This window comes from Epithele typhae, assembly GCF_022376455.1.
Source record: "Epithele typhae strain CBS 203.58 chromosome Unknown BXZ73scaffold_53, whole genome shotgun sequence".
Lineage (NCBI taxonomy): Eukaryota > Fungi > Basidiomycota > Agaricomycetes > Polyporales > Epitheliaceae > Epithele > Epithele typhae.
In genome coordinates, this window is record NW_025954244.1 from 99,294 (window position 1) to 124,735 (window position 25,442).

The 25,442-nt window shown below is 65.3% G+C and overlaps 5 protein-coding genes across 5 annotated transcripts; 2 read left to right on the plus strand and 3 right to left on the minus strand.

The window, feature by feature from the left end:
* Positions 1-547: 547 nt before the first annotated feature.
* BXZ73DRAFT_80045 (uncharacterized protein) lies at positions 548-1,717 on the plus strand (the record flags this gene model as incomplete). The annotated part of the gene is made up of 5 exons (XM_048023207.1): positions 548-643; positions 860-890; positions 954-1,476; positions 1,592-1,640; positions 1,667-1,717. The coding sequence occupies 5 exons, from the start codon at positions 548-550 to the stop codon at positions 1,715-1,717; spliced, it is 750 nt and encodes a 249-aa protein (XP_047874565.1).
* A 450-nt stretch (positions 1,718-2,167) lies between these two features.
* Positions 2,168-2,939, minus strand: BXZ73DRAFT_52007 (anti-silence-domain-containing protein; the record flags this gene model as incomplete). The annotated part of the gene is made up of 3 exons (XM_048020732.1): positions 2,168-2,276; positions 2,429-2,774; positions 2,831-2,939. The coding sequence occupies 3 exons, from the start codon at positions 2,937-2,939 to the stop codon at positions 2,168-2,170; spliced, it is 564 nt and encodes a 187-aa protein (XP_047874566.1).
* A 6,357-nt stretch (positions 2,940-9,296) lies between these two features.
* BXZ73DRAFT_80047 (uncharacterized protein) lies at positions 9,297-10,219 on the minus strand (the record flags this gene model as incomplete). Its single annotated transcript, XM_048023208.1, has 2 exons — positions 9,297-9,916; positions 9,997-10,219. The coding sequence occupies 2 exons, from the start codon at positions 10,217-10,219 to the stop codon at positions 9,297-9,299; spliced, it is 843 nt and encodes a 280-aa protein (XP_047874567.1).
* A 9,561-nt stretch (positions 10,220-19,780) lies between these two features.
* On the plus strand, positions 19,781-20,062 carry BXZ73DRAFT_104581 (uncharacterized protein; the record flags this gene model as incomplete). The annotated part of the gene is made up of 2 exons (XM_048015945.1): positions 19,781-19,877; positions 19,935-20,062. The coding sequence occupies 2 exons, from the start codon at positions 19,781-19,783 to the stop codon at positions 20,060-20,062; spliced, it is 225 nt and encodes a 74-aa protein (XP_047874568.1).
* A 4,450-nt stretch (positions 20,063-24,512) lies between these two features.
* BXZ73DRAFT_91871 (uncharacterized protein) lies at positions 24,513-25,336 on the minus strand (the record flags this gene model as incomplete). Its single annotated transcript, XM_048026145.1, has 3 exons — positions 24,513-24,905; positions 24,959-25,106; positions 25,158-25,336. 3 exons carry the CDS (start codon positions 25,334-25,336, stop codon positions 24,513-24,515), a joined length of 720 nt encoding a protein of 239 aa, XP_047874569.1.
* Positions 25,337-25,442: the final 106 nt, after the last annotated feature.

Consider the following 25,442-nt stretch of genomic DNA (forward strand, 5'->3'; position numbering starts at 1 on the left):
TGCTACTTAGCATGCGGGTCGAGGCGCGTTCCGGCGCGCACGAGCCCGAGTGCGGGGGAATGTCGGGGAGGGCCTGTGGGGGCGTTGCGCATGTTGGGAGGAGGAGAGGGGGGCCCTGACGGTCGCAGGCGTCATCTGACCGCGTACGCATCACGGGCGGCGGGGACACCAGGGCGCGGCGCGATCGTCATGGGCGGGCCGGGGGATTGCTGTGGGCGTTGAGTCGTCAGATGACACCCTGTCGAGGAAGCTGGGGGCTTGTGAGACACAGCCATCGACGCGAATGAATGGCTTGAAGCCGGCCACTTACTCAATCGCTCGATTTCAACTGAGAGGTGAGGACTTGAGCTCGTGGTGTCCGGCCCGGAGCCGTTCATATGGAACATTTGAAGACAGCAAGGGGGTCCGGCAGGCCCTTCTGACCTCTTGAATGACACGAAGTCGATGAAGGCCGTTCAGGTACATATGGGCGAGGCACTCGGCGACATACCGGGTAGACTCACATGGTTTCTACTCTTCGTTCACGTAGTTGCCCTCCAAGGACCATATGGCCACCGTGTCTCATGCTCCTTCGATACACAGGGTCGCGTTGCTGGTGTCGTTGCAGCAGGTGGAGTGGTGGCTAAAGAAGTGGACCGGCGAAGTGGGATGGGAGATGGAGCAAAGGATCGCTTCTGAAGCGCCCATGGCCATGGACGCGTGACCACATCCAGTGCAACTGATAGGCGCTTAGAGAATACGGTTCTTCGACTCCAGCACAGCGCAATTTTGTTCCCACCACCTCTCACGCAACACCAGCGGAGTTCAGACTGCGCGCTCTCCCCTCCGTGCATCGAAAGGGCATACTGAAGATACACAGGAATATCACAAGCAACTCCCCAAGGAGAACCGTGGGTTGTGTGCCCCCACCGAATCGTCCACTCCCGCTGACGCCACAGTTTTCTCGCGCGCAGGAAACCCGCCGACTCCACATGGCCACGGACGCGCCAGCGGCCGCGGAGCCCACCCCCGCGCAGTGGGACCAGCAGCTCTCCCAGCTCCGCGCGGAGAACGAGCAGCTGCAGCGGCGGAGGGCGACGCCGAGAAGGACCGCGACCTCTTCCGCGAGCTGTACGGCACCGCGTCCGCGCACGCGAGCGCGGTCTCGAGCGAGAACAACGCGCTCGCCGAGCGCGCCGCCGTCGCCGAGGGCCAGGCGCGCGACGGCCTCGCGATGCTCCGCGCGGCGTACGACGAGCGCGTGCGGCTGCTCGAGGCGGAGGCCGCGCGCTGGCGCGCGCAGTGCGAGGTGCTCGCGGGGCGCGACGCGCGCACGGACGACGAGGTGCGCCGGCGCGCGGCGCGGGAGCCGGAGCTCGTGGACGAGAACGAGCGGCTCCGTGCGGAGCTGCGCGTGCTGGAGAAGGACTACAGGAGGATGGAGGTCGTTGTTGAGGTTATGACGAAGCAGCAGGTGGAGGAGTCCGCGGTGCTGGAGTCCGCTGCGATATCGGCCACCCAATGTTCACCCCTTCGCCGACGGAAAGTTTGTAGTCTCCTGTTCGCACATATTGCCTACGATCCGGCCATCTTATCTCTATATTGGTTACAGCGTCATCCCTGCGTACAAGCATCCTGTATGGCAACCACCCTCGTTGGCGGTTCGTATTTCTGAACATCGATGTAGCACCCTTGTTCTGTGTCACGGACACTGGAGTCGCTATCGACCATGTTCTGAGCGTGTCGAGTCGATTAGTGACCGTGGTAATAGAAAGATGGCACGACTGACTCAACACGGGTTCACTGGGTTGTCTGGGCTGACGTCGTGAGCTGATGGTAGCGAGAAAGGTGAATATCTTCAGCAGACATAGGATCCGAACGAGATGCATAGCGGAGCCGCAGTAGTGGTGCAGTGGCAAGGTAGGCAGGGAGCTAGACGGTGAGTGGAACAACAACCATAGATCCACATAACTTCTTATACGAAGGCTTCCTCACAGTACGACCAAGCGCAGACCAAGCGGGCTTTCGAGATCAGTGGCGCAGAACTTCGCCACTCAAGCATCCCAAAACACGTGTTCAATTGCTATCAGGTAAACAAACAGGTGAGCTACATAGACGGATAGCGATGCTAAAGCCCGATCACGAACGGAAAGCAGTCCGAAAGCCATGCGTGTACAATAGGTCAATATCATGAGGTGCCGTCCATGTCATCGTCCATGTCGTCGGCCGAAGGTACTGCAGCAGAATTTGCTGCGCCAGCCGCCACTGCAGAATTTGCCTGGGGAGGTGCCACATCCCTGCGAAGGAGAAGTCAATGGATGGTCCAAACGCTCCGACTGCACACGAAGGAGATCGGAAGAGGCAGCGAAGGGGGGATGTGAATGGTGAAGGGGAGACCGGCTTTGATTTGTGGATACACGCGTGCACGATACACTAACAGAACACTCACCACTTAATTTGGAACCTTGTCACCCTCGGCTTCTGGTTGATGTCTCGGACCAACCGCTCGAACCTGATGGGTTCTGGCAGTGCGTCCTTCATCTCCTCGTTGTCGTACTCCGTGTTCTGGTAGTAGCCAACGCGCACGAACTCTTGCTCCTTGTACGACCCGGTGAGAATAAGGGCGGCGACGCCCATCACATCTTCTGGAGGAATTTTGGACGGGTTTGGTGCCGAGCCCTCGAACTCGAACGCATTTACGCCCACTGGGACAGGTCCGACCAAGCAGTCATCGAGTTCTTGGTCGAGTTCCTCGTTGCCGGGGGAGGCGACGTATATGAGCCGCCACTCCAGATCTGCGTGAGCAATGAGCTTTGAGAACAGTGAGACTGGATTTCGGTAAGAGAGGTACCTTCTGGAAGGGGAGCTATGCACTCGAATGTTACACGGAAGTGGTATGGATCGAGGAATCGGGCGGGGTTGTTCAGGAACTCGACGTTCTGAGTTGTCCACGTGAGCATTGCGGAATTTCTAGGCATGTAGAGCGCATACCCGTATCGTGACGAGAGACATGGTGTCTGAGGAGCTCGAGAAGAGATGACAGTGCAAGAGGTGAAGATGAGGGCACGAGACACTTGAGTGGACGCGAGTGGACGCGTCCGGTCACAACCGCGTAACACTATAACCGTGTCAGGTCACAGCCTCACAGGACACGGAGGCGCCGGAGCCCCCAGCGACCTGTCACCCGCCAGTACTTCATCGTCAACGTCAACCGCGAGTCTCAAAGCACGCAAGACGCCAGTACTGGAACCACCCCAGTTACCCTATAAATATATCGCATCAGTTGAGGGTGGTGTATATGCTCCAGGGCCCACAACGGTACGTCAAGTTTCAACTGATTTTGTGAGGAGCTTGTTGGTCGAGTAGTAACTTCTCACTACGTGTGCTCACCGTAAAGATCTCGAGTTTTCTGCCAAAGAAACCCCTCTACTTACATACAGGCCATGATTCTGAAAGCAAGAGCCCTCAATCATTTCCTCTACCCCCTCAATGGCATGCGACCCACGAACCGCCGACATACCACCAATGCAATCGTTGACATAGCGACATATCCTGGTGCATTCCTTCTCTGCAGCGACGCTCATTCAACGATCGGATGAATCTGGCGAGCCTCTCACGTAGACGTCCAACCAACATGCACTGTCCGACAAAACGCCCACCCGGTCCTCTCCGTCCTCTTCCGTGATGGAAGTCTTACTCAGAACTCTCTTTACCTTTTGTATGCATGCGACGTCACTCGGGGGTTTCGATTTGCTTTTTCAGCGAACCATACAACCAGAAGCGAGATGATACCACTCCTTCTCCCGGTGCGTCGGTCTCATAATTTAATAACGATCATCACTCACGTCAACGTTTCAACCTTCCATTCCACCCAGAGCAAAGCCTCCGACGGGGTCACGTTTGACGTGTTTGCGGCTCTTGGCGATGTAGTGCACCGCTTTACGACGGGTATGTTACTACGTTGGTCTGAGCACCCTGGAACGAAGGGATTTAGCCTTGATATATTGATAGCTGATGCTACAACTCAATTGCAGGAAGGTCCATCCACATGGCCGCGCCAAAGGCACCTCGACGTCCTCGCCGACCCGTCCGGTGACTCCCAAACAGGAATGAGCGGTCAGAGCGAGCGGATATTCAAAAGGCGGCTTAATGAGCAACGTGGGCCGGATCGGTGGTTCTTTGGGTCGTTTTCCGGCCATTTTCTCGAATGGTGCCGCGTTCCTCGCCCTGTTCGCATCACAGAGACAGGTGATTGCTGCAGAATCAGGCCCTTGCGTTCCCCAGCGGCCATTGCACCCGTCGAATTCCCAGCGAACCCCGGCTTGTGCACGAATCGGAGCCGACACACGGCCACCGCCTTCGGAACAACGAACATGAACTCGACCGCCATCCACCCGGGCTCGGAACTGGCTGCACGCGGACGGAAGGCACGCTGCGCGACGAGACTTGCCAGGGCTTTGCACACGCCGTTCTCGCTGCGGCGACACGCCGGCGACTCCGACGTTCCTCGCCCATTACGAACGTCGAGCGAGAGTTCGCGCGCCGTCGCCACGGTCGCTGTGCACCCGCGCCCGTCCTCTGTACCCGTACGCATCACGTCCTCGCCGGGCGCGTGTCGTGCTTCGTGCTTCGTGCTTCGTGCTTCGCGGCCCTCCTCTCTCCGCCCACCCACCGCGGTTCGCGCTCCTATGCTGGCCAGCATGACGTCGCGCCAAGGTCCGCCGGAGATCGAGAAGGGCCTCTCCGGACCGAGGGTGCGTGCGCGGCTTGCCGTATGTGCTCCCCGGCCACCATCGATCGTCCTCCTTCCTTGCCGCCCGTCCTCCTCTGCGCGGAGATGGGCTGGAGCTCGCGGTGCGTCCCTGCATCCCCCTCCCTGCTGCGCCCCCCACAACCAGCTCACCTGTACCTTCATAACCGCCAGGCCACTCCCGGCGTCACCCGAGCCTCCCCCTCCCCATAGCCGGCGCCCCATCCCGCTCTTCTCCGCGCGCCCAATCGCCGCTCCCCACGCCCGCGCGCCCACGGCTGGACCCGCCAGATTCCCCGGTTCACCCAATCTCCCTGGCCACCGGCAAGCGCGCGCCCGCCACGGCGTCGGAGGCAGTAGTGCGCGCGACGAGGCTCCCACCCCGGCCCAAAGCCCCCCTCCCGCGCCCGCTCAGACCTTAGACGGGGGGCGTTCTATGGCCTGGTCGCGAGGAGTGCGTGCGTGCGTGCGCGCACTCACGCGGGCGAGTCGCGCGCCGATAAGGCCACCTCCCCAACGCCTCATGCTCCGCCACGTCCGCTCGTGTGCACGGTGTTCCGACGATTCGCCAGCGGTCGACGCGCCGCCGGGCCCGCGCTGCCCAAACCCCGCCCGCGGCGCGACCAACGCGCACCGCGTGCACCGTCAACGCTCGCGCATTGCCAATGCATCCGCTCGGAGGCGGACGCTGCACTCGGAAGCGGATTCGCTGCCACGAGTGTGGGCGGCGCGAGCCCCCTACGGGGATCTATACGAAGGCGCGAGCTCCCACGCGCCCGATCGCGCGTGTGTGGCGATATCTCGAGCCTCGCCTCCTCTCTCCAACACCCGCTTTGCAGGACGACCGACCTCCCCCTCGGTGTCGTCTCCAGTACGGACGCTGGACACCCCCAAGCACACAGCTCAAAGCCACGACCAAGCACCAGGGACACACCGCCGCCCACGCGCTATCGCCAGGGCCTGAGATCCCGTCCGGACCCGCCTCCGCTCCCGCCCCTACGCGAACAAAACCCCCGCGATCTTCTCCACACCAAGCGCACCCGGCAAGGGCGACCGCCCCCCGCGGCGCCCTCGCCCCCGCCAAAGGCTCCCTTCCCTCGGGTCGCGCCTGCGCCTCGCGCGCGGCCTCCACATTCCGACCCTCGTCCCCCGCCCAGACGGCGAGTCCCACCACCCCCCCTTCATCGAACATCGGCGGCGGCAGGAACGACGCCGGGGCGCGGACGTGCCTCAGTGTCGCCCATCCCGCGCACGTTCCGCTGCGGAGACGAAGCCTGCCACCCGCGGCGGTAGGGCGACTCGACGGGGCGCGACAGAATCAGCTGCGAACGCAGTCGAACGGGGGGCTTCTCCGCTATCGGGCGCGCGCAAGTCGCAGAGAACCCAGAACCCGCGTCGGGCTGCGCGCTCGCGGTCTGTACGCAGGCGGTTCTCGCGTCGACGGGCGTCGCGCGAGCGCAGGCCGCACCGACACCGACACCGACGTCGACCGTCGACCATCGAACGTCGAGAGCTTCGCCCCGGCCGGGCCCCGCCGAGTCCGATGCACGCACCGCTTCTGCGCCGTGCGTGTGTGTGCGCCTTCATGCCACCTTCCGTCTTCGAGGCAGCGGCCCGCGCGCCCTGCGCGGGCGACGGGTCGCAGAAGATCATCAGCGCCGTCTTCGCAGACCACAGAAGATCGGAACGCGCTCGCTCCGAGTGCGAGTCCCCGGTGCTCTCCCGCGTATCATTGTCGTCGTCGCCGTCGTCGTCGTCGCCCACCGGTGCCGCACGGGCCCTTCCAGCCCGGCGTCCCACCCCTGCACTCCCAAGACGGCTCCGCGACCCTGCCCGGCGCGGGTCGTCGCTCCCATCGGCCGCGCACCGTTCGCTCCCGGACCGCGCTCGCTATTCGAGACTCCGGAGGCCCATTCAGCCTTGCCCCAGACGATCCTGCCCACCCCACCTCGGTCCCGCCGTGGGTGGGATCTGCAGCCATGTGTAGAGCGCAGCGTACGCATCCAACCGCGTCCCACCGGGCGCGCGTGGGAAGCCGGGAGCAGTCGCGGTGGGAGGCGAGCGTAACGCGTACGTGATCGCGCGGAACTCTGGGTCGGCGGCGTGCAGCTCGCGACAAACGTTTATCCCTCAGGCCTCAGTTCTCGAAACCGCCAACGGGGCTTTGAGTTCTGGTGCTGGTTCTGGTGCTGGTTCTAGCTTGCGCGGAGGCAGAAGACACCAGCGGCCGCGGTCGAGCCCGACGCATCCCGACCGCACAGCGCCTCGGCCAGTGGTCGTTCGCGTTCGTCCAACAGCCCCACCTCCGTCGCCCAGGCAGGAGACGGCGTACCCACCAGAATATCTCCGGCGCCTTTCGTGGCCGTTCGAACGACGTCGTCCGTTCGCCGGTCTTCTCTCGAGTCTCGACGCTTTCCGCCGATGGCTCTGTGCACACACGTGTGGTGTGGCTGGCTGGTTCGACGCCACCGCACGTGTCCGGCCCACCGGGAGCGGTGCTACGAACGGGCCCAGCGTAGCAGCGGCGGGGGTGGCTTCTGCGGACGGGGATCGTCGCGTCTTCCACGCAGCTGCTGCGCTGTGGTGGTCCGCGCCGGTCGTATGAATCCGAGTGCAAAGGGTATTATCAGATATTAATCCGAGATGGCACAGGGCATTAGGCTCATAGGAGGTGTAACGGTGTGTGTATCCGACTGCTCGCAGCATATATACATATGAAGGTCAGATGCAACACCTGAGATCCGTCGTTGCGTACCCAATCATGCACTCCGTCCAATAAGTCTCCAGCGCCTCCCCCTCCTCTCCGCAAGTCTCCACAAGCCCGCACACCCCACCAGCGGTCCTTCCCGACCGCATCTGACGACGAACCATCGACGACCAATATTTTCCTCCGCCGACCCTGCGAGCGTAGCACTTACGGCGTACGCGCGGGCCGCGGTTGATGCGCCAGGGCACCGATCGCCCGCCGCGCGCCCCCCCTCGGATCTCTGTGCTCCCTCTCTTTCCCCCTGCCGCCGCGGAAGCAAAACAAAAAATCCAATTCGCCAAGTCCCCCAACGTTCACCCGTCCACCCGCGCGGGGCCATGCCAACCTCCAGCCCCCCCCCCCTATGGGTTATGGATGAGCCGCCCAAAAAATGCCTCCGCGATCGCGCCCGCCTGTCGCGCACCCGGCCCGGCACCGTCTGTCGCAAGTTTGCCCGCAGTGTGCATGTGGGCCGCCCGGGTCTCGTAGCACTCGGTCAATCTTTCCCTCGATCGAGCGCCGCGTGCACTGACTGTCCTCGTCGGGGCGGGGCGCGGGCCCCTTTCGTTCAGGCCTCGAATCCGTCGCGCGTTAAAATTCACCCGTGGCAGGTGGGCCAGGTCACGAAGACCTCCGAGCTTCTGGCCAGCCTGGACGCGCCGATCGCCCGCGCGCCCACTCACAGGCCAGCTATAGCATACAGCCTGATCCCATACGCAAGACGAGGGCTACGATTCTACGACGTAAAAAGGGGACGGCGGACGATGCGGGCTCTCCGCTCCGTAGCCTCCGTGTGCCAGCTTGGCTTTTCAGCTCCCCTCGATCGAGGTGTTGCCATTTCGCGCAGCGCGCGCGCGATCGCCGCCCCGATCTCCTCGTTATGTGTGCTCAGCCCACCGATCGCGCCGAACCCGCCGGCAAGTCGATCCCTGAACGGGCGCGGGAGACGGGAGGAGACGGGGCACGCGCGCAGGGCGCGACCGTGCGGACGGCGGCTAAAGCTTATAGGTTCGTCGGCGGGAACACGCGCCCGCGCGCCTCACTCTGAATGGCTTCATGATGATGCAACGCCTGACGGTGGCGGCGCATGATGATGGACGGACGAACAAACCTTGGGCTCGACCCAGCCTCCGACCGCGATCGTAGGTTTCACCGAGATGGAGGCGCACACGCAGACGGAGGTGAAGCGAGTCAAGGGGCCGTGAGGTGGCAGCGTCGTGTCATTAACTCATACTAGGTAACTCCAAGTCATGGTCGTCTCTCGTACAATGTGTCGTCTCAAGCAAGCATCTAATATCAGCAACAGTGAGCCAGCGATCGCGCTCCAACCTCCTGCCTCCGCTGCAAGCCGCCGACGTCGCTTGCATGTCCGGCTCCATCTTCTTCATCTCGGCTCGTGCCGGCTTCCGAGGGCGTCGCGCGTGTGCGTCGCCGTCCCTTGCGAGAACCGAGAAGCTGCGTGCGTCACCCCGCGGCACTTGGGCGGATCGCCGTCCACTGCTTGCAGGGCGAAGTGCGGCGCGGAGGTGAGGGCGTTGGTATCGAGGAGCCGCCGCCAGTCGGAGGGCCGAGAAGTGCGGAGGGGGGAACGGCGATCCAGCGGGCGTCTTCATATATGGGTCCGCCGTCGTCCGCGGATCGTCCGGGCGTGGCGTGGTGGCCAAAACCGTTCCGTGGAGGAACGGAGCGAAGGGCCGTGCATGGGGTCGACAGGTGGCGATCCCGCGGCGCCGCCTCCCCGCCCATGTGCTTCCGCCATCGTCTTCATCCGATCTCCTCTCATCTCCTCGCAGTGCCGCATGAATCCATCTCCATCTCCGCCTACTTGTTGGCGATCACTCGGCGCGTGTGCTTCCCTGCGCGCCGCCGGGCGTGGTGGGGAATCGGCCGCTTCCAAGCCTCGTCGTCCTCATCATCGACCACCATCGACTCCGCCCCACCTCCCACGGGGGCCCGTTCGTGCTCGGGGGGCCTCTGCGTGGGGTAGCCGGGACCAGGGATGCCAGGGCCGGCGTGCATACCGGTCGGACTGGGCACAGGCGGGAAGCCGCCGTTGGGGGGGCCCATCGAGCGCGGGGAAGGCGCAAGCGGGGCTACGGCTGATGGCGGTGGAGGGAGCGTCGCGCGATCGTGGTGTCCGCGGACCTGGGACGACGCGCGCGACCGCTCGCGCGAGTGCACGTGCGGGCTCGCGGCCGCAACACCGGGACCAGGAAGAGGTGAGGGAAAGCCGCCGCCGACGGCGCCGGGAAGTGCTGCGGGGGCAGCGTCGAGGCGGAAGCGGATGATCTCCGGACCGGCTTTGTTGAAGAAGGCGCGCTCCTCCTTGTCGAAGTAGTTGCTGGTGGGGAAGTGGGGGAACATGGGCGGCTTCGGAGGGAACATGGCCATGAGGTCATGTCCGGTGGGCGGCGCGGGGAATTTCCGCGGGCGGCGAAGGCCTGAGCAGGGTCAAGAGGGACGTCGACGTCTACAAGAGCGGTCGGTGCAATGCGCGATAATAAGTGGCTGCAAGACTTACCACGGAGCGAGGACGGCGAGAGAGGGCGGCGTGGATGGGCCGAGGTTGGGATGGGGGAGAAGGCGTGAGTGGATGGTGGGAGCATAGACTTGGAAGGTGGGCGGTGGGCGCCGAGAGGAGGGGGGCTGCGATCGCTGGCGGTGGAGGTGGAGGTGGAGGGGGAGGCAGAGCGGGTGGCCGTCACCGGGCGAAGGTGGTAGGTGGCGGTAGTGGTGGCCGACATGAGGGGGAGGACGGGGGAGAGCGGATGGGGAGAGGGAAGAGCGTGGGGGGACGAGGAGGGGGTATATATGCAGGTGAGACAAGTGGCGGGCGGTGCGCGAAGTGACAAAGAGCGAGAAGCGGGAAGGGGAGCGGTGGACGGGTCGAGCGCCGGAAGCCGGCATCTTTCTTCGCTCAGATCGTGGATTCTCGCGACGCCGGCGCTCGTTGCCCTCCCTGACGGCCGAGGCGCCGGTCCGCGTCCGCCTCCTCAGCCTGCCATATCGGGCGGGGGGCGTCTTGTGCCGTAAGCGTGAAGCCCGGCCCTGCACTTGGCGACCCTTGCGTCTTTCCGGGCCGCAGATGACGGCCGTCGACGGTGTGCCCGATAACGTTCGCCCCGCGCCACGCACATCTCCTCCTCTTCTCCGCCGCCCACCTTCCCCGCCCACGCCCCGGCTCCGTCCATGGCTCTCCCCGCTGATGATGATGATGATGTATTCATGCCAGAGCGTTTAGTATCTTCGTAAAGCTAAGTACGATCTGTCTCCACGACGGCGAGTATCCCGCATTCGGTAAACTATAACGGGGCCACGGCCTAGGCTAGTGTGTGGCGGGTGCAGGCCCAGCGGGCGGCCGCGCTTAGAGCATAGAACGGAACATAGGAATAGGCATAGGGGGAGATAGGGTAGGTGGGGGGTCGTAGCAGTCGGAACCGGTACCAGCGACGGAAGGGGAGTGGACCCGGCACGGCTCGAGCCAGAGCCGTGGGGGATGGAGGAGGAGTGGGAGAGAAGTGAGCGGGTAGCCGGCAATCCGCCGCGACGAGCAGATGCCGTAGTTCGGAGAGCATGGCTCTCCCCGCGCCTGCTCCCTTCCCGGGGAGGTCCACTCCCCCAGACGCCGTCAGACGAGCTGCGCGCCGACGTCGGACACGCGGCGATGGCCCGCCTCGACCCCCGCGCGGGCCGCCCGTCGACGTACGACAGAATTCACGACACCGCGCCGCGCCCGCGCCCCCGGCGGTCCGCCTCGAGGGAGCCGCCGCCGGTGCTCGCAACTGCGACTGCCACCAACGCCGCCTCCCGCCGTCACGTACACATTCGCCGCCCACGCGCGCGAGGTCCAAGTCAAGTCAGAGAGCTCGCGCGCTCCAAGTCGAACGTCCTTCGCGCGCTCAGGGCCGCGGTTCGCAAGCTCGCGGGCCTTTGCGCATTACGTCCCGGACTCTTCGCCCGCGACCGGTGCCACCGCGCGCGCGGTGCGCTCCGTCATCTACCATCACCCGGCGGTGCCCCGTGGGGTGGATCCTGTCAGGCGTGCGTCTTCGAGTCTGCGATCTCGCACTGGGTGCAGGCGAAGCACCGGGCTCCGCTGACCTAGCGCTGCGCACGCGCGACGCGTCACAGATATCGATGCGCCTGCACCGATGTCGATGTTGAACCCGCTCGTCCTCGCACGCACCGCACCGCACCGCACCCACGGCCCGTCTCGTCCGCGTAACTCGGTGCTACTGCGACGCGCCGCTTAGCGAACGACCGTGGCCACTGGAACCCGGCCGCTGGCCACCACAGCTGCCCCACCCACAGTGCGCACGCCCCGCAGCTGCCGAGCTCCGCGGCGGCGTGCGCACCTTCCAGAGCCCCGCCGCTGGACCGAACGCGGACGTCCCGACTGGAGACGGCGTGGTGGCCGCGCACCTCTTTGCGAGCATCGCCGTGGCGACTGCGACACCCGAGCCTCAAGGCGCACCCCCGTGCGCACATGACCGGTCACGCCGTCGACGGCGGCGTCCGACGGCCCTGCACGCGCGAGCGAGATCTGCCTCCCAGGCTCCGCGACCGCTTCTCCATCGAGCGCCCCGCGCGTCATCCGTCCACTCACCGCCAGACGTCTGTGGCCGGGCCTGGCCAACAGCAAGGCGAGAGGTTCGAACTGGGGCGGGGGTTCGCGGCGGGCACTACTCTCATGCGCCGTACATCTGCTGTCGCGGTCCCGCCGCTTCCTCGACGAAGTCGTCGCCCGCCGCCATGCGCTTTGCGAGTTCGCCGCCGCCACGAGGCTCGCGGGGATGGACGGAGGAGGGCTAGCGCGCGCTTGAAGCACGGGAGAGCGTGCACGTACGTCTTCAGAGCCAGGGAGGGCCGGGCGGGCTGCTCGACCGCAGCCGCACTGTCGCGATGCGCCGTGGGCTAGTACGTAAGTACCTGGCTCTAGCACGCCAAACGCTGACGCCCCGGCGTCCGTCCGGGCTTGCTCGATTGCGCGCTTGCGCTGCGAGGCGTTGTGGACTCGGACGGTGCGACCGCGGTGCTTGATAGTGCTTAATTAGGATCTATTATCGTGGACTGTGTGGCCGCCCTACTGACGTACCTGCTGACGCGGGCCTGCGCCTGCGCCTGTGCATCGCGATAATGATCGCAGGCGCAGAGCAGACCTGCCCGAGACTCCCTCCGTCCACGGGAGTCGGCAACGTCAACGTCCCGAGCCTGCCAGGACTGCCAGTAAGTGCCAGTGTCACCCGGCTCGCCTCACCTCGTCTCACCAGTCTCGGGATCCCGCCATCCGCTCATCGAGCATCGAACACATGTACACCGCCGCCGAAATCGTCTCCGCCCCTTCCACGCGCAAATCACCGACGTACATGGTCTAGTGACGGCGCCTGGTTCGGACTCGGGCGGAACGCGGTACGGCACCAGCGCCCACGCTTTGACAGTTTCGCTCAGCGCGCCGCGCGCCTTCCCCCATCTGTCACCGGCCGAGCGCCGCGTGTCCAAGTTCCAACGTCCTCGACGGGAAGCGAGACCGCTGCGGTCGGGAGGCTGCGCGCGCGCGCGCGCGATCGCGTCCCGCCCGGCGTCTATGCGGGTCGCCGCCTTCGCCCAAGTGCTTCTCGCGCGCCCGCGGGACGCAGGTCGGCATACATGTACATATGCACCCCGAGCCCGCGCGAGGCCGACTCGAGCGCGGTCCCCCGAGTCCCAAGGGGGGCGGCGCTGGCCGTCGGACCTTGCAGACGCGAGGCGGCGAGCCACCGCCAGAAGAGCGCGACGCAGACCCAGAAGCCCTGTGCCGCGCTCTGCGCCCGACTCGTGCCTCCGCTCCCGCCTCGACAGCTCCGGGGGGCTTCGGGCTTCGCGAGGCCTTCCGCTCGGCCGTCGCCGTGCGCGCGGGATGTGAAGCGACCGGGGTGCCTCGGGGGGTGCGCTGCGTGTGTGGTGCGGCGTCGCGTTTGGCTTGAACGTTGGGTGTGGGTAGAACGCACGTGCGAGAGGTGCCGGTGAGTACTTGATTGAGCTCGCTTCGACGACATCCCGACGCCTCGCACATACGACGCACACTCGAAAGCGCAGACACAAGTACTCGGAACCTAGAAACTCGAAGCTTGGCCCTGCACGGGCGCCCGGATGCGGCCGCGCGCTGGGGCCTGCAGGCTGCGGGTGGGCCGGCTTCCGATCGATGACGCGCGCGCGCGTCCACGTCCGTGTCTTCTGTCCTTCGACGCTATCCGCTTTCCAGATATCCAGGCGTCCCCGTGCCTTCGAACGCGCGCGGCGAGGACCAGTGCGGCCACGACCATCTGCTGCTTCTGCCAGGCCTCCGCTCCGATGTACAGGCACCCGCGTCCGCGCGCGATCTCTATCGCCCATCCGATGCGTCCTGCGCACGCGCCGTCAGCCCGCACGTCCGTTGTGCACTGGCCACGCCGCAGCGGCGCGTGCGTGACGCAGCCCGCCGCGGACGAGCTGCAGCTCGGTGCACCCGCGCGCAATCAGGACCCCCATCTCCGGCCCGCGTCCTTTGGCCTTAGGCCTGCTCTGTCCTAGGCTGGTGCTGCATGGACGGTCTCGATCGTGATCAGCATGCGCTTCGGACGGAACGCTCCCCGCTCCCTTTCTCCGAACCACGCCCAGCCGTGCGCTCCCCGACGCCGACGTCGCCGTTCGTTTGCGCCCGCCGAGTGCGGCGGCGGCGGCGCACGCACATGACCTATCCAGATACATGCCTCACGCGCGCCCAGTTCAGGGTCCGGCCGCACGCACCGTAGGCATAGGCGGCTGCTCGAGCGGACAAGTGCGCACGGAGACGGAGCTCGGGCGACGGGCGCTCCGAGTTGGGTGCATTTCCGCTCCCCATGGACGGACTTGTGCGTCCGGACTTGCCGCCCTGATCCCCCGCGCCTTCTCCGCCGTGTTTAGCTTGATCGATGCCCTTCGCGGCGGCCCACACCCGAGCGCTAACACCGAGCTTCCAGGTGCGGCCCGGGGCATCAATACCGCAACGTCCCGTTTGCGCGTGCAGCCATCAACTTTCATCTGTCCCGAACCGCACACCCTGGCCCGGCTGTGCTCAGAGCCGCCGCCGCCGCACACACGCACGGAGGACGGTCGACGATCCGCGCCCACGCCGCCCGGCGGCGCGTGCGTGCTTTGGTGCTTTGGGCTGCCCGTTCGGACACGTGAATGTAGCCGTTTCGGTCGCGTGCGCCGCCACGGCGTAAGACGAGGCGCGCCACCGCGCCACGATCCCCGCCTTTCTCGGTTGCCGGTGCTCCCCTCGGCCCTCGGGGGGGGGGGGGGGGGGGCGCGGCCGTCGACGGCTGCTTCGCCGGGGCGATGAGCGCCGACGGGCGGGAGAGGCTTCTGTTCGGTGCTCGGCGCGGACGACGTGCGTCCGCTGCGCTGCATCTTCATCGCGCCGTCTCCTCCAGTGGGGCACTTGCGCGCACGGACGTCGATGCGCGCGTGCTGTGCGGGTGGTAGATCGAGGCGAGGAGAGCCCAGGAGGCACGCCGGCTGCGGGGCGTGGGCGCCTCCCCGAAAACAGCGACTGCCTGATCCGGACGCGACACCGCGCGGCACAGCTTCTGACGTGCTGCGTTTCGGTTTGGCTCTTCCTTGCAGGCTGCGTGCACGTTCCGACCCGGCCGACTTCCTCGACCTCGATCTCCATGCGCACCGAGTTCGAACAGACCTCGGCTTTCTCGGCCTTGGCGCGGTGAGGGGATTCGGATCCGCCAACCGCACTCGCAACGGTGTCGGACTCAGTCACTCTGGACGCGCCTCAACCTTTTGCAGCTCTTCTGAGCTCGGAACGGTCCTGACCGACACAACGACCGCGTTGTCGCGCTCCGCCTCCGCTCGCGTAGGCTCGCGTGCGCGCCGGCATCAATTGAGGTGCGCACATCTGCCCCTGGTGCAGGCTGGTGCAGGCCGGCGGGACACATGGGTCGGGAGGATCGCCGATCCGTCGCCTGGCGCGTTTTGGTATTCAATCATTTGCCCCGCTTTGCAGAAACAAGTCAGCGGTCTCTGACTGGCGCTCACGTTCGCAGTGGCTCTCGGTTCCTGGCCTACCATTTTATGTTTATAAAGACGGGACAGAAGGAACCGCTGTGCGTGCGCTCCGACCTTGCACTCGTGAACAGATCACACACACGCATCGCGGCCCACCCTCGCGTTGCCATCTTTCACGCGCACCCGGGCTCGCGTCGAGGTCGAGGGTTCAAACCGTTCGAACCCCGCGGCGCCGGCGTCGGCGTCGTCGTCGAGGAGGCCTCTGCGGCCCTGGCCCGCGAGCTTCTCGCGCGCGGATCGGTGATGGCGCAATATTGCTCCAGGCACGGTCGGGACGAGGCGCACCGGGCCGGCCCGGGGCTGGCCGGTGCAAGTAGGTAAGCCAGTGCTGCCCCGTTCGAGCGTATGTACCTAGAACGGACTCGTCATGCGAGACGGGGGTCGCAGTACGTGCGGGCGCGCGAGTTTAAATGTAGCCACTTGGGAGGTCTGCCTCTGCCTGGTAGGTGCGCCGCGTGCGGCCCGGAGGAACTCTGGGGTCTGGGAGGTCGATTTCCCGAGCCTGTTTCGCCGCACGCGACATATCCAGCTAGCGCCGCCCGCCCCTGCGAAGCCCAGATGCGCGTGGGTGCGCACTTGAGCAGAAGCAGAAGCGGTAGCCGGGCGTTGGGAGCCCGGACGCACGGGAGTGCCTGGCTGCTGAGGGTGGTCAGAACGCGGGAGAACGCAAGGGTAGGGCGCACCGAACGCGCCTCCACTGGTGCGCGTACCACGTACCGAGCGCGGCGCTCCGAGCGCACATGCGCCCGCACCACCGTGGTCCACCGCGGTCGCACGCTAGCCCGTGGCTAGGCCCGCGCCGGCGGTGATGCTCCCGCGCGACGTCGCCGACCCGACACCAGCAGCAGCCGGCCCCATGGAGCGGAAGGCGCGGCTGGGGTGTTGGTGATCCCTCTCGATCGGCCGCGCAGCCTGGCCATGCGGTCGCGCTGCGCTCGGGGGCTTCTGGCTGGGGATCTGCGGCGGGTGCCGGCCGGCGTCGGGCGTGGTTGAGATCGAGATGGGGCACGGTCTCATCAGCGCGCTATCGTGGTCGAAGTGCTTGTGTTCGACGCCATCATGCCGTGCCCCTTGTCGCCGGGGTGGACAGGGACGGACCGGGCCTGGGGTTGTGTACCGTCGGTTCTGGTATCTTGCTGAAGATGGGTCCGGGACTCGAGGAGATTTTTCGAGCCTCGCCACGGGCCGCCTCTGGAGAATAGAGCTGTTTGGAAAGTTACGATAGTGCGCCGTAGTAATCGTGAGTTGGCGCATTGGAGTCCTTGCTCCATGCGACTGTTGGCGGGTATTTGGCCAGCGGGCCGACATGCCGTGGAGCGGTGGAGACACCGAAGTGGCGTCAGGTTCGTGCACTATAGTGCATTTCCAAACAGCTCTAATGCCCCTGCGCGCTCACGAGAGCGAGAGCTGAGAGAGATGGTGGCAGCGCTGCATGCCGACAGCACGATGTCGCGGTCGACGTGGGGCGGGCAGCGGGGCTTCTAATGCCGTTGCGTGCGTTCATTGTCAAGCCCCTGCAGTTGTTGTGATCTCATATACGTACGCCCCCGCGTGGGGCCGTGGGCACTCGACACCTGTGTAAGGCTGTTGATCATCTGCGTCGAGACGTCTGTGCTTGCGAGCAGACGGACCTCCCACACCGCGCGACCGCGCCCGCGCGCCCGTCCGCGCCCGTCGCGGCGACATACGGCAGCGTGCCGTACGTGCGGGCGCGGCGGCACTGACGTGGGGCGGAAACTTGAGAGGAAGACGAGAGTTCAAAGTCGTCGGCGTCGGCGTCCCTGGTCGGCGACGCGTCTGTTCTGTAGAGCCGCCGCCCGCGGGGACAGCGGACAGATGCTGCGCTCTGACTCCGAGAAGACGTTCGGGCGCGGGCGCGGGACCGCACGCGGATGAGAACGAGAAGGCGCACTCGGAGGGCGGTCGTGCGTCGTACGCTTTGGCCGCGGCGTGCGCACCGCGCAGGGGTCTGACGTCGTCGCCGTCGATGTCGAGCCCGGTGTTCCAACGCCCCCGCCTTGGTCCGCCCGCCCGGTGCGCGCGGGATCGGGCGCGCGTCGGCACCGCCGCTGCTCGGCCGCGCGACGCGCGACGACGTTGGCGGACGTGGGCGTTCGCGTGTCGCACGTCGGTGGGCTTCCCGGCGATGCCCTGGGCTCGGAGGGATCTGTCCGCGTCGTCTGGGAGGATCGGATGCCTTTCTGGGGTCGGAGGGCGGAAGGCGGAGGGCGGAGGAGGACGTCAACGGCGGAGTCCGGGCGATGTGGCCGCGCGCACGAGCAAATGTTGGCAGCGGTGGAGCTGCGATGTGTTAAGCGCTCTCAGCCGGCGTCCTCGATCGAGGAAGGCCGCGGGCGAACGAAGGGCGTCGACGTCGCGGTGCCTCGTTCCTTCTTCTTCTCCTTGTTCCAGGCGGGCGCCCCTTCTCGTAGACGCGGTCTGGAATGGCTTCAATCACGCGACAGCTCCCCGGCGTGCACGCTCTCTGGGCACGCGCGAGTCGCGTTTGGTCGCCGAGCGCGCCGGTGGTCACCACGTCCGCGTTCACGTCGGGAGAAGCGTTCATCGTCGCGAGCCACGGCGCCGCGCACCCCCCGCCGACCGCCGCACTCGCCCCTCGCGCGCGCCGCGGAGTCGCGGACGGCTGTGGCTGAACGTTGAACGGTTGAACGCTGAGCGCTGAGCGCTGAGCGCTGCACGACGGCGTCTCCCGCCGCGCTTCTGGGCCCAGGTGCGCCGCCGCACCCGAGCTAGTGCGCGCGCGTACGCAGATGACGGATGATCGAGCCTGCGTGCACACCCGTTTACTCGCCGCGCTTCATGGCGCCGGGGGCTTTGGATGGCCGAACGGCAGAACGCTGGTCGACGACATGTCCGCCGACGCCGTCCCTGCACGGGCTGTGCACGTACGCCCGCCCGCCCCCCGACGCGGAAGTGAAGCTGAGGCGCACTCGAGCACGCATGCATGGACGCCGGCGCGCGCCTAGAGAAGGCGCGTACGTACGCGAGACGTCCGTGGGGGCAGCGCCGTGGCGAGCCGTCTGGAGAAGCGTGGGCGGAGGTGCGCCTCTGCGCGAGAGGCGGCGCGATATGGCAGAGACCTGGTGAGAGCGCGTGCGCGGGCACAGGACGTGGGTGATCGCGGCCGGATCGCGCCGCGGGGAACTCAAAGTGAACTTAAACAGCAATAATTATTGCCCCTGGCCGCCCGGCGCCTGGAGCTGATCGACAGCGCCCCTGCGGCCCACGTCAGCCATCTTATCCTCACGCATTTCCGAGCCCCCACGGACACGTGCTTCGAGCTCTCGAGGCGCTGCTCCGGCGATTCGCACCAAATACGGCCGTGGTCTCCCTCGACTGGTCACTCCGCTTGAACACCATCGACGTCGCCGGTCGTCTGCACACACGGTCTCTTCAGAAACCAAGTCCCTACGCGCCTCCCCCACCTCGGACGTCCCCTCAATATCCGCCCACACCCTCCGCGGATGAAAGGGCTCTTCCGCGCCGCGCTAGAACGCTCCTCTCGTCATCCTCGTCCCCGTATAACGTGAAGGCTTCGCAGCCATCGCTCATCGTGCATCACCTCACATACCCGGCCGCTCCGTTCTCTTCCTCAAGCCAGAAGGCCATGAAAACAAGGATCCCAAGCGCGGTGCCGGCACCGTCCTCGCGATGGGGTCACCGCGGGAGGGCCGCGCGGCGCTCGCGTTCCGCCCAGCCCGGTGATCAACAATCCCTCCGCTGACAGGAGGTGCCACCGACGGCGGCCGCCTTGTCCTCGACGTCCCCGCGGCCCTAGCGACCTGCGCGTCCCCGCGCCGTCCGACCAGTGACCAGTGGCTGTCGGTGTCAACCCCTCGCGACGCCGGCGTGGGTCCGCATGTACATGCTTCGCATCCGCCGCACCCCGAGAGATGCACGCGAAAGGTCAAGCCGGTCCAAAGGAGCGGACGCGCACTACGTAGGCCCCGCGAGCACCCTCAAGGCCTCACCCCGGGGACACCGTTGGACGGGGGCTCGCGCTCGCCGCTGAGGTCCGTGGTGGACCGTGGAAGGCCTCAAATTCGAAGGACGGGAGCTCCGGGCGGGCGGATCGACGTCGTGCGGGATCAGATTCCGCGCGCCGCCTCCCCCCCTCATTGTCAAGCTCTCGGAGCCCCAGGCGGCAGCCAGCCAGGAGCCTGCCGGCCATCGAACCTTTGAACCGTAGGCGGGCGTTTCGTAGCATGCCCATCAAACGCTTCGCGCTTCGTGCGAGTCCTCGGGGCGCCAAGCGCAGATGCAGGGCCGCCGGCGCGGACTTGCCTGCGTGGGAGAGGGTGCGTGTGTTTTTGTCAATGCTGCAGTGGGTCGTGCGGGAGTCTTATGTCCCCCTTGCAGATTTCAACGTGTTTGTGCGAGCTGGCGTCCGCCCTGCCCTCGAGACGCCGCCCACGGAGGAATCCGCATACGAAGCAGCCGAGGCGATGCAAGACGCCTCCGTGCCCGCGCGCTTTCCTGGAGGCTAGAGGCGTGTCTCGGGATGTTTACCCGCATTGTTCAATTTGCCCTTCGTAATACGCCTGCGGTCAACGAAGGTTCAGGTGCGCGCGCCCTTGCGTCGGTCGCCCGGACGTTGATCGTCTGTTGGCGTGACGGGTGGTTGTACACATGTGGACGACGTACGAACGACGCGACAATTCACCCGATCATGTTCGACGGACACATCAGGCTGGAAAGACCCTGCGCACGACAGATTCGACAGCGTTGAAAACAGCACGCCGACAGGCGTACGCGCACGCTGCTATCTCCTGCTCCTCGCCCTCTTCCCATTCGTCTTTCACTGCGGTTACGACACGCCACCACGACGCGACACGATAGTACGGCACGGCGCCTCCGACCTACCACCCGTCCGCCGTCGGGCCATCATGCATCACATAGTATGCACACACGCCCGTCGCCCGACCAGCACCCAGGCCCACCGTGCTGCGCCGGGTTTCGTGCTTCTGGCAGCTCCGCGGAGACCGAGACCGAGCTCGTGCTCAGGCGGCTTCTTTCCCTACGTCTTCGAAGCAGCATCAGCTTGGACGCAGCGGTGCAGGCGGCCTGAGCACTTGTGCGACGGACGGCCACTTGGCACTAGTGCTAGCCTCAAGGCCCGAGGCCTCGCGGGAGTCTGACACCAGGAACCTAACCCCGCTAGCCCCGGCCCCATTTTCCACGTCACCCGAAGCGGGTCCACCTTCACGCTCGAGGGCTGGATGTCCCGTTCGTCGCCACACTTCCGCGGACACCCAGATCAGCCCGCGTTGGCCCCACCACGCTTGAGGCCGGGACGTTCGGACCTGCGGCCCGGACGACCCGCGAAGCTCCGTTGGGCGCGGGGAATTGATGCCCGTCATGGTGGGCTGCGGACTTCTGGCGAGCGATGGCCGCTGGCAGACTGCAGTAGAAGCAATCAAGGCCTCGCGTCGCGTCGGTGCTGCTGCTCGCCCTTCGCGGCTGCGATGCCGACTCGGCTTCGGACCAAGGCGCGTCCGAGTCCATCGAACCCGAACCCGAGGCAAACCCGAGGCGCCCATCAAAGGCGGGGGGAGCGTGCTTGTGGAGGACAGTGGGCGATTATGGGGCGAGCCGCGCGGTCCTGTGCCAGACATTCGCGGCAGACGTCGTGTCCTCGCCAGCTAGTGCGTACCCTCCAGAGTGTGGATCGCGATCAGCTCGTGCGTACAGGGCTGGGGTGCTACGGGTGACGAATGCGGCCCGCGAAGCTCTCTGCATTGATTCAAACGGCCGCCCTGCGCCTCTGAGGTTCCCCGATTCCGATTCCGAGCCCGAGCCCGAGTCCGAGCCCGGGTCCGGAGCGGGATGCACAAGCCTCAGGCCTCAGGCCTAAAGGACGACGAGGAGATGCACGCAAGCACGAACTCGACGCGCGCGGGAGCCATGGGCGCGCTCGCAGGGAGCCTCAAGGCGTACGTGCAGCGTCGTCGTTCCGACGCCCGGAACGCGAACAACAGATCCGTGGCTCGCACACGCGCAGCGGACAAATGACCCCATGTTCGTGGCGCGTATGTACTACGTGCACATCTGCCGCGGTCTATCGCCGACTCGCTCGTTGCGGAACGAACCACTTCTTTTGCGCGTGATGTGCGGCGTGCAGCGTTGCGATGGGCGGTACGGGTGCCCTAGACGGCAGCAGCGGCTGCCGCTGCCGACGCGGACCTCCACCGCACCCTGCGCGCCCCCGGTGCGCGGGGGGCGTTTGTGCGCGCTCCCGTGACGCGGCGGCTGACGCGGTCGACCGGGCTGCCGTAAGTGAGCTGGGAGTAGTGGCCGGTCGACGGGGAGGAGGGAGGGGCTTGCACTAGCCCGGAGGCGGTACGACCGACGTTTACGAGACCCTGGCGGGCCCGGACGGGGATGGTCCGAGCCTGACGGCCGCCGGCAGCATGTACAGTGTCTCTAGTTTGGTGCGCACATAGTAGAAGTCGGTCGGTGGTGGCGGCCGCGGCCGCTGGTGGCTTTGTCCGCGGATCATGGGCAGGAGACGTGCGTGCATGCTACGTGCTAAAGCGGGCGGCTGGGCACTTGTGTCTGTCCGTGGTTAGCGGCGTGGGGGGATGCTGGAGGTCAGGGCGAAGACGTCGCGGTCGAGGCTGGATGATGTTTTTTGCAACCTGCTTCCTGATCCATGTCGTGGTTTGGGGACGCGGGGCTCACCGAGAAGAGCGGGTTGCCAGGGTCAGAGAGATGGAGGCACGGACGCGCAGCGCCGTGGAGACGTGACGCCGGCGGCCTCAGCGCCGTAATCCATAAATGACGGAAAACACCGACGAAAATTCGGTGCGGCACGGATGCACCACCAACGTTGATGAATATTCGCCTTGCGGATTCAGCTGGAACTGGCGTGCAAGTGCCGCCACAACGACGGCGGTGAGGGTTGGGTTACGGTGGTGGTTAAATATCCATAAGAAGCCTAGCCGCCCCCGCCGCGCGCAAGCACATGCCTCTCCCTTCAACGCGCCCGCCAATCTGCGCTGCCGCCGGATACGTGTCCCCTCGAAGCGTCCTAGCTGAGCGGTAAGCGGTCCGCGGCGCGATCGTGTTTCAGAGGGCATCCGTAGCCTCGACGCGTGAGGCGCTGCACCGAGAGTCCGAGATGCGTGCGGCACGGGGACACCTCGCGCCTGCGGAGGCCGCTGCGCGCGAACGACCGCCCGCGCGAGTGGCTTCGTGGTCCGCATCGTCTCTGCGCGGACGTCCGAGCGGGCGGTAGGGACCTGGACCTAGACAGGGCCTAGTTCACCTCCGGGCGTTGAGGGGGGCAAGTGCCTCCCCCGGCCCACTGCACGCGCGGCGAGCGGGCTTCCGCGGGCGCCCGCCGTCCCGCTCGTGCGCGGGCAGCGTCGTGCGTGGGTGCCCGCCGGGAGGGCACTCCCACGGCACCGAGGGCGACCGGTGACGCGTGCGGGCACGATTGCAAGGTTTCCGGGCGTGCAGGAGCGCGAGGCATGGAAGACGTCCGACTCTCCGAGTCGGCGCCGGGGCTCGGGGAGCGCGAAGGGGGGCGGTGGGTGCAGAGGCGCTCCACGTGCGCGGCGGGTGAAGTACGGGGGGAGTCGCGCCGCCGTCCGGGGCCGAAGGGTGGAGGGAGAAGAGAAGAGAAGGCGAGGGAGGACGATGAGCCGCACAGGCGGAGGTGTTCGCGCGCGCGCCAGCAATAGCTGAGCGCGGTTGCACGCAGCGGCGCTCCACTGGGCTGTCGGGCGGACTGTGGAAGGGGGCGAGGTGTGGGAGATGCCCACAGCGTCGCATACGCGTGCAAGGCTCGAAGCAAGGGCTGAACGCCACAGGGATCGTTCGATAAGGAGCCGGGCGGCAGGAGCGACGTCCGATGTATGGTGCACTGGCTCTGAAAGGGGACCAGGGGGCTCTTGTGTGATGTCTCCGTGCGCGGCGGGAAGGGTGTGTGTTATCACCGACGCTGAGCCTGATGTGCTTGACGGTGCGCATGGTGAGGAGATGTCAAGGAAAGCAAGGGAGCTTCTAGACTGGGGTCTTGGCATCAGTGCGAGCGTCGAGGACGGATATACGAGGGCGACCCATTTGTCGATGCGACCATCGTGGATGGGCACCCGGGGGCCTCGGGAGTGGCAAATGCGGCATGGCTTCAGCTCTCCCAAGAGAGCATGGCGTGGCGAGCCGTCAGAGGGTCCAGCAGCGTTCGCGACTGAATGCAGGATGAGCCTCAGCGCAGGCGCCGCGGACCCAAGCCCGTGTTTCACGCACCTGTGGCGTGCAGGTCTGAAGCGATAAACCGGCATTTGCGCACGTAGAACGGCTTTCGTCCACTTTGCAGAGGAGTGGCTGCCATGCTGCGACGGCACTGATCGTGGGCGAGACGCTGCGAGAAGCACGTATAAGTATAGCGGAAACGCTTCGAGGGCCGCAGCCGGTTCGATGGTCCACCTTCTCCGGATGCGCAAGGGCATGCTGGTCTTATCGTCAAGGAAGGATTGGCGGTGAACCCCGGTGGATGCAATGAGCCATCTGGATTGAGCAGTCAAGCTCCAACGTTGATTTATCTTGAGCTTTGCGTTGGCTGCGAGCTTGTTTAAGTTGAGCCTAGCCAGCGCAAAGTGTCCTAGTAATGTAGCGAGTTATGGGCACTATCGACCGCTCTTTAGCCATCTGAATCTTGGAAATGTCGTGTGTACTCACAAAATGGCTTGATACCGGCTGGCGCGCGTCCTTTGTATCCGTACCAATAAGCACTGTTTCAAGTTTGCAACGAAACCAGGTCGAAGCGAGACTTCCCGCTGAACATGGACGTAGCACGAGTCAAGATTCGAGTGAATAGAGCAGCTTGAAGACGTACTATGGGGTCACGGCAACTTCATTAAGACATCAGAATTCACTACAAAACTAATCCACAAGGGGAGACGCCACAGGAATGTCGAGAGTAAGAAGAGACACTTATGAGACTGCATCCTTCTTCTTCTTCCTCTTCTTCTTCCCTTCCGCGCTACCAGCGGACTCCACTCTTTCACGCTTGACGAGTTTGCTGGGTAGTGGAACAGGCGCATCGACACCCTCAGGCTTCATGAAGGCGGTACCTGACGGTGCCGGCGGGCGAGCGGATCTTGAAGTATCAGGAGGGGTCGAGACATCGATCGGTGCGATTTCACGAATGAGCTGCTGTGCCGTTTTTCGAGCGACCTTCTTGTCACCATCAGGACGCGTGGAGATGGGGGCCTTGAAGTTTGAGATCGAAGTGGGCATCGCACGTCGCTTGGGGCGTGGGTGATCGTCGTACTCCAGATCGTCAGGCTTTTCTTCTAGGTCTTCGCCGTCTTGCTTGTCTTTAGACTGTGCGAGCGCAGGTTGTATGTGGAATGTCCACCGGTGGACGGGGCACGCACCTCTTCTGCAATCACCTCCCCTCGAGGGGTGAATGTCCGCCGCCCCTTCAGAACGGCCTTTGATGGCGGTTCGCTCGAGGAGGGCCCAGAAGACGTCTCCGCTTGGCTCATGAACGGCACATACGAGTCTTCATGGACGGTATCATCTCTGTGGGCAAAATCTAGCCTATACGACACAAGGCATCGAATGGAGACTCACGTAGACCCAGAAGACTGTCCAATACCCCACGCGTCCTTCAGTTCTTGAGAGACCGACCACTCCGCGTCGTCCTTGATCTTCGCCTGTTCGGCCGTCACCTGAGACTGAAGTTTCGCCCGTTGCGCATTCTGCATGAAACGCAGGCTGAGCGTGCCATTGCTCAGCGTTTTCCCGGCCATGGTGCCAAAGAGAGACGCAGAGGTGAGGCCTTGAGGGTCAAGCTGCAGACAGCCGTAGAAGCGGAGGTACAGGTCTGTAGAAGTGAGATCTAAGCTAGAACCACTG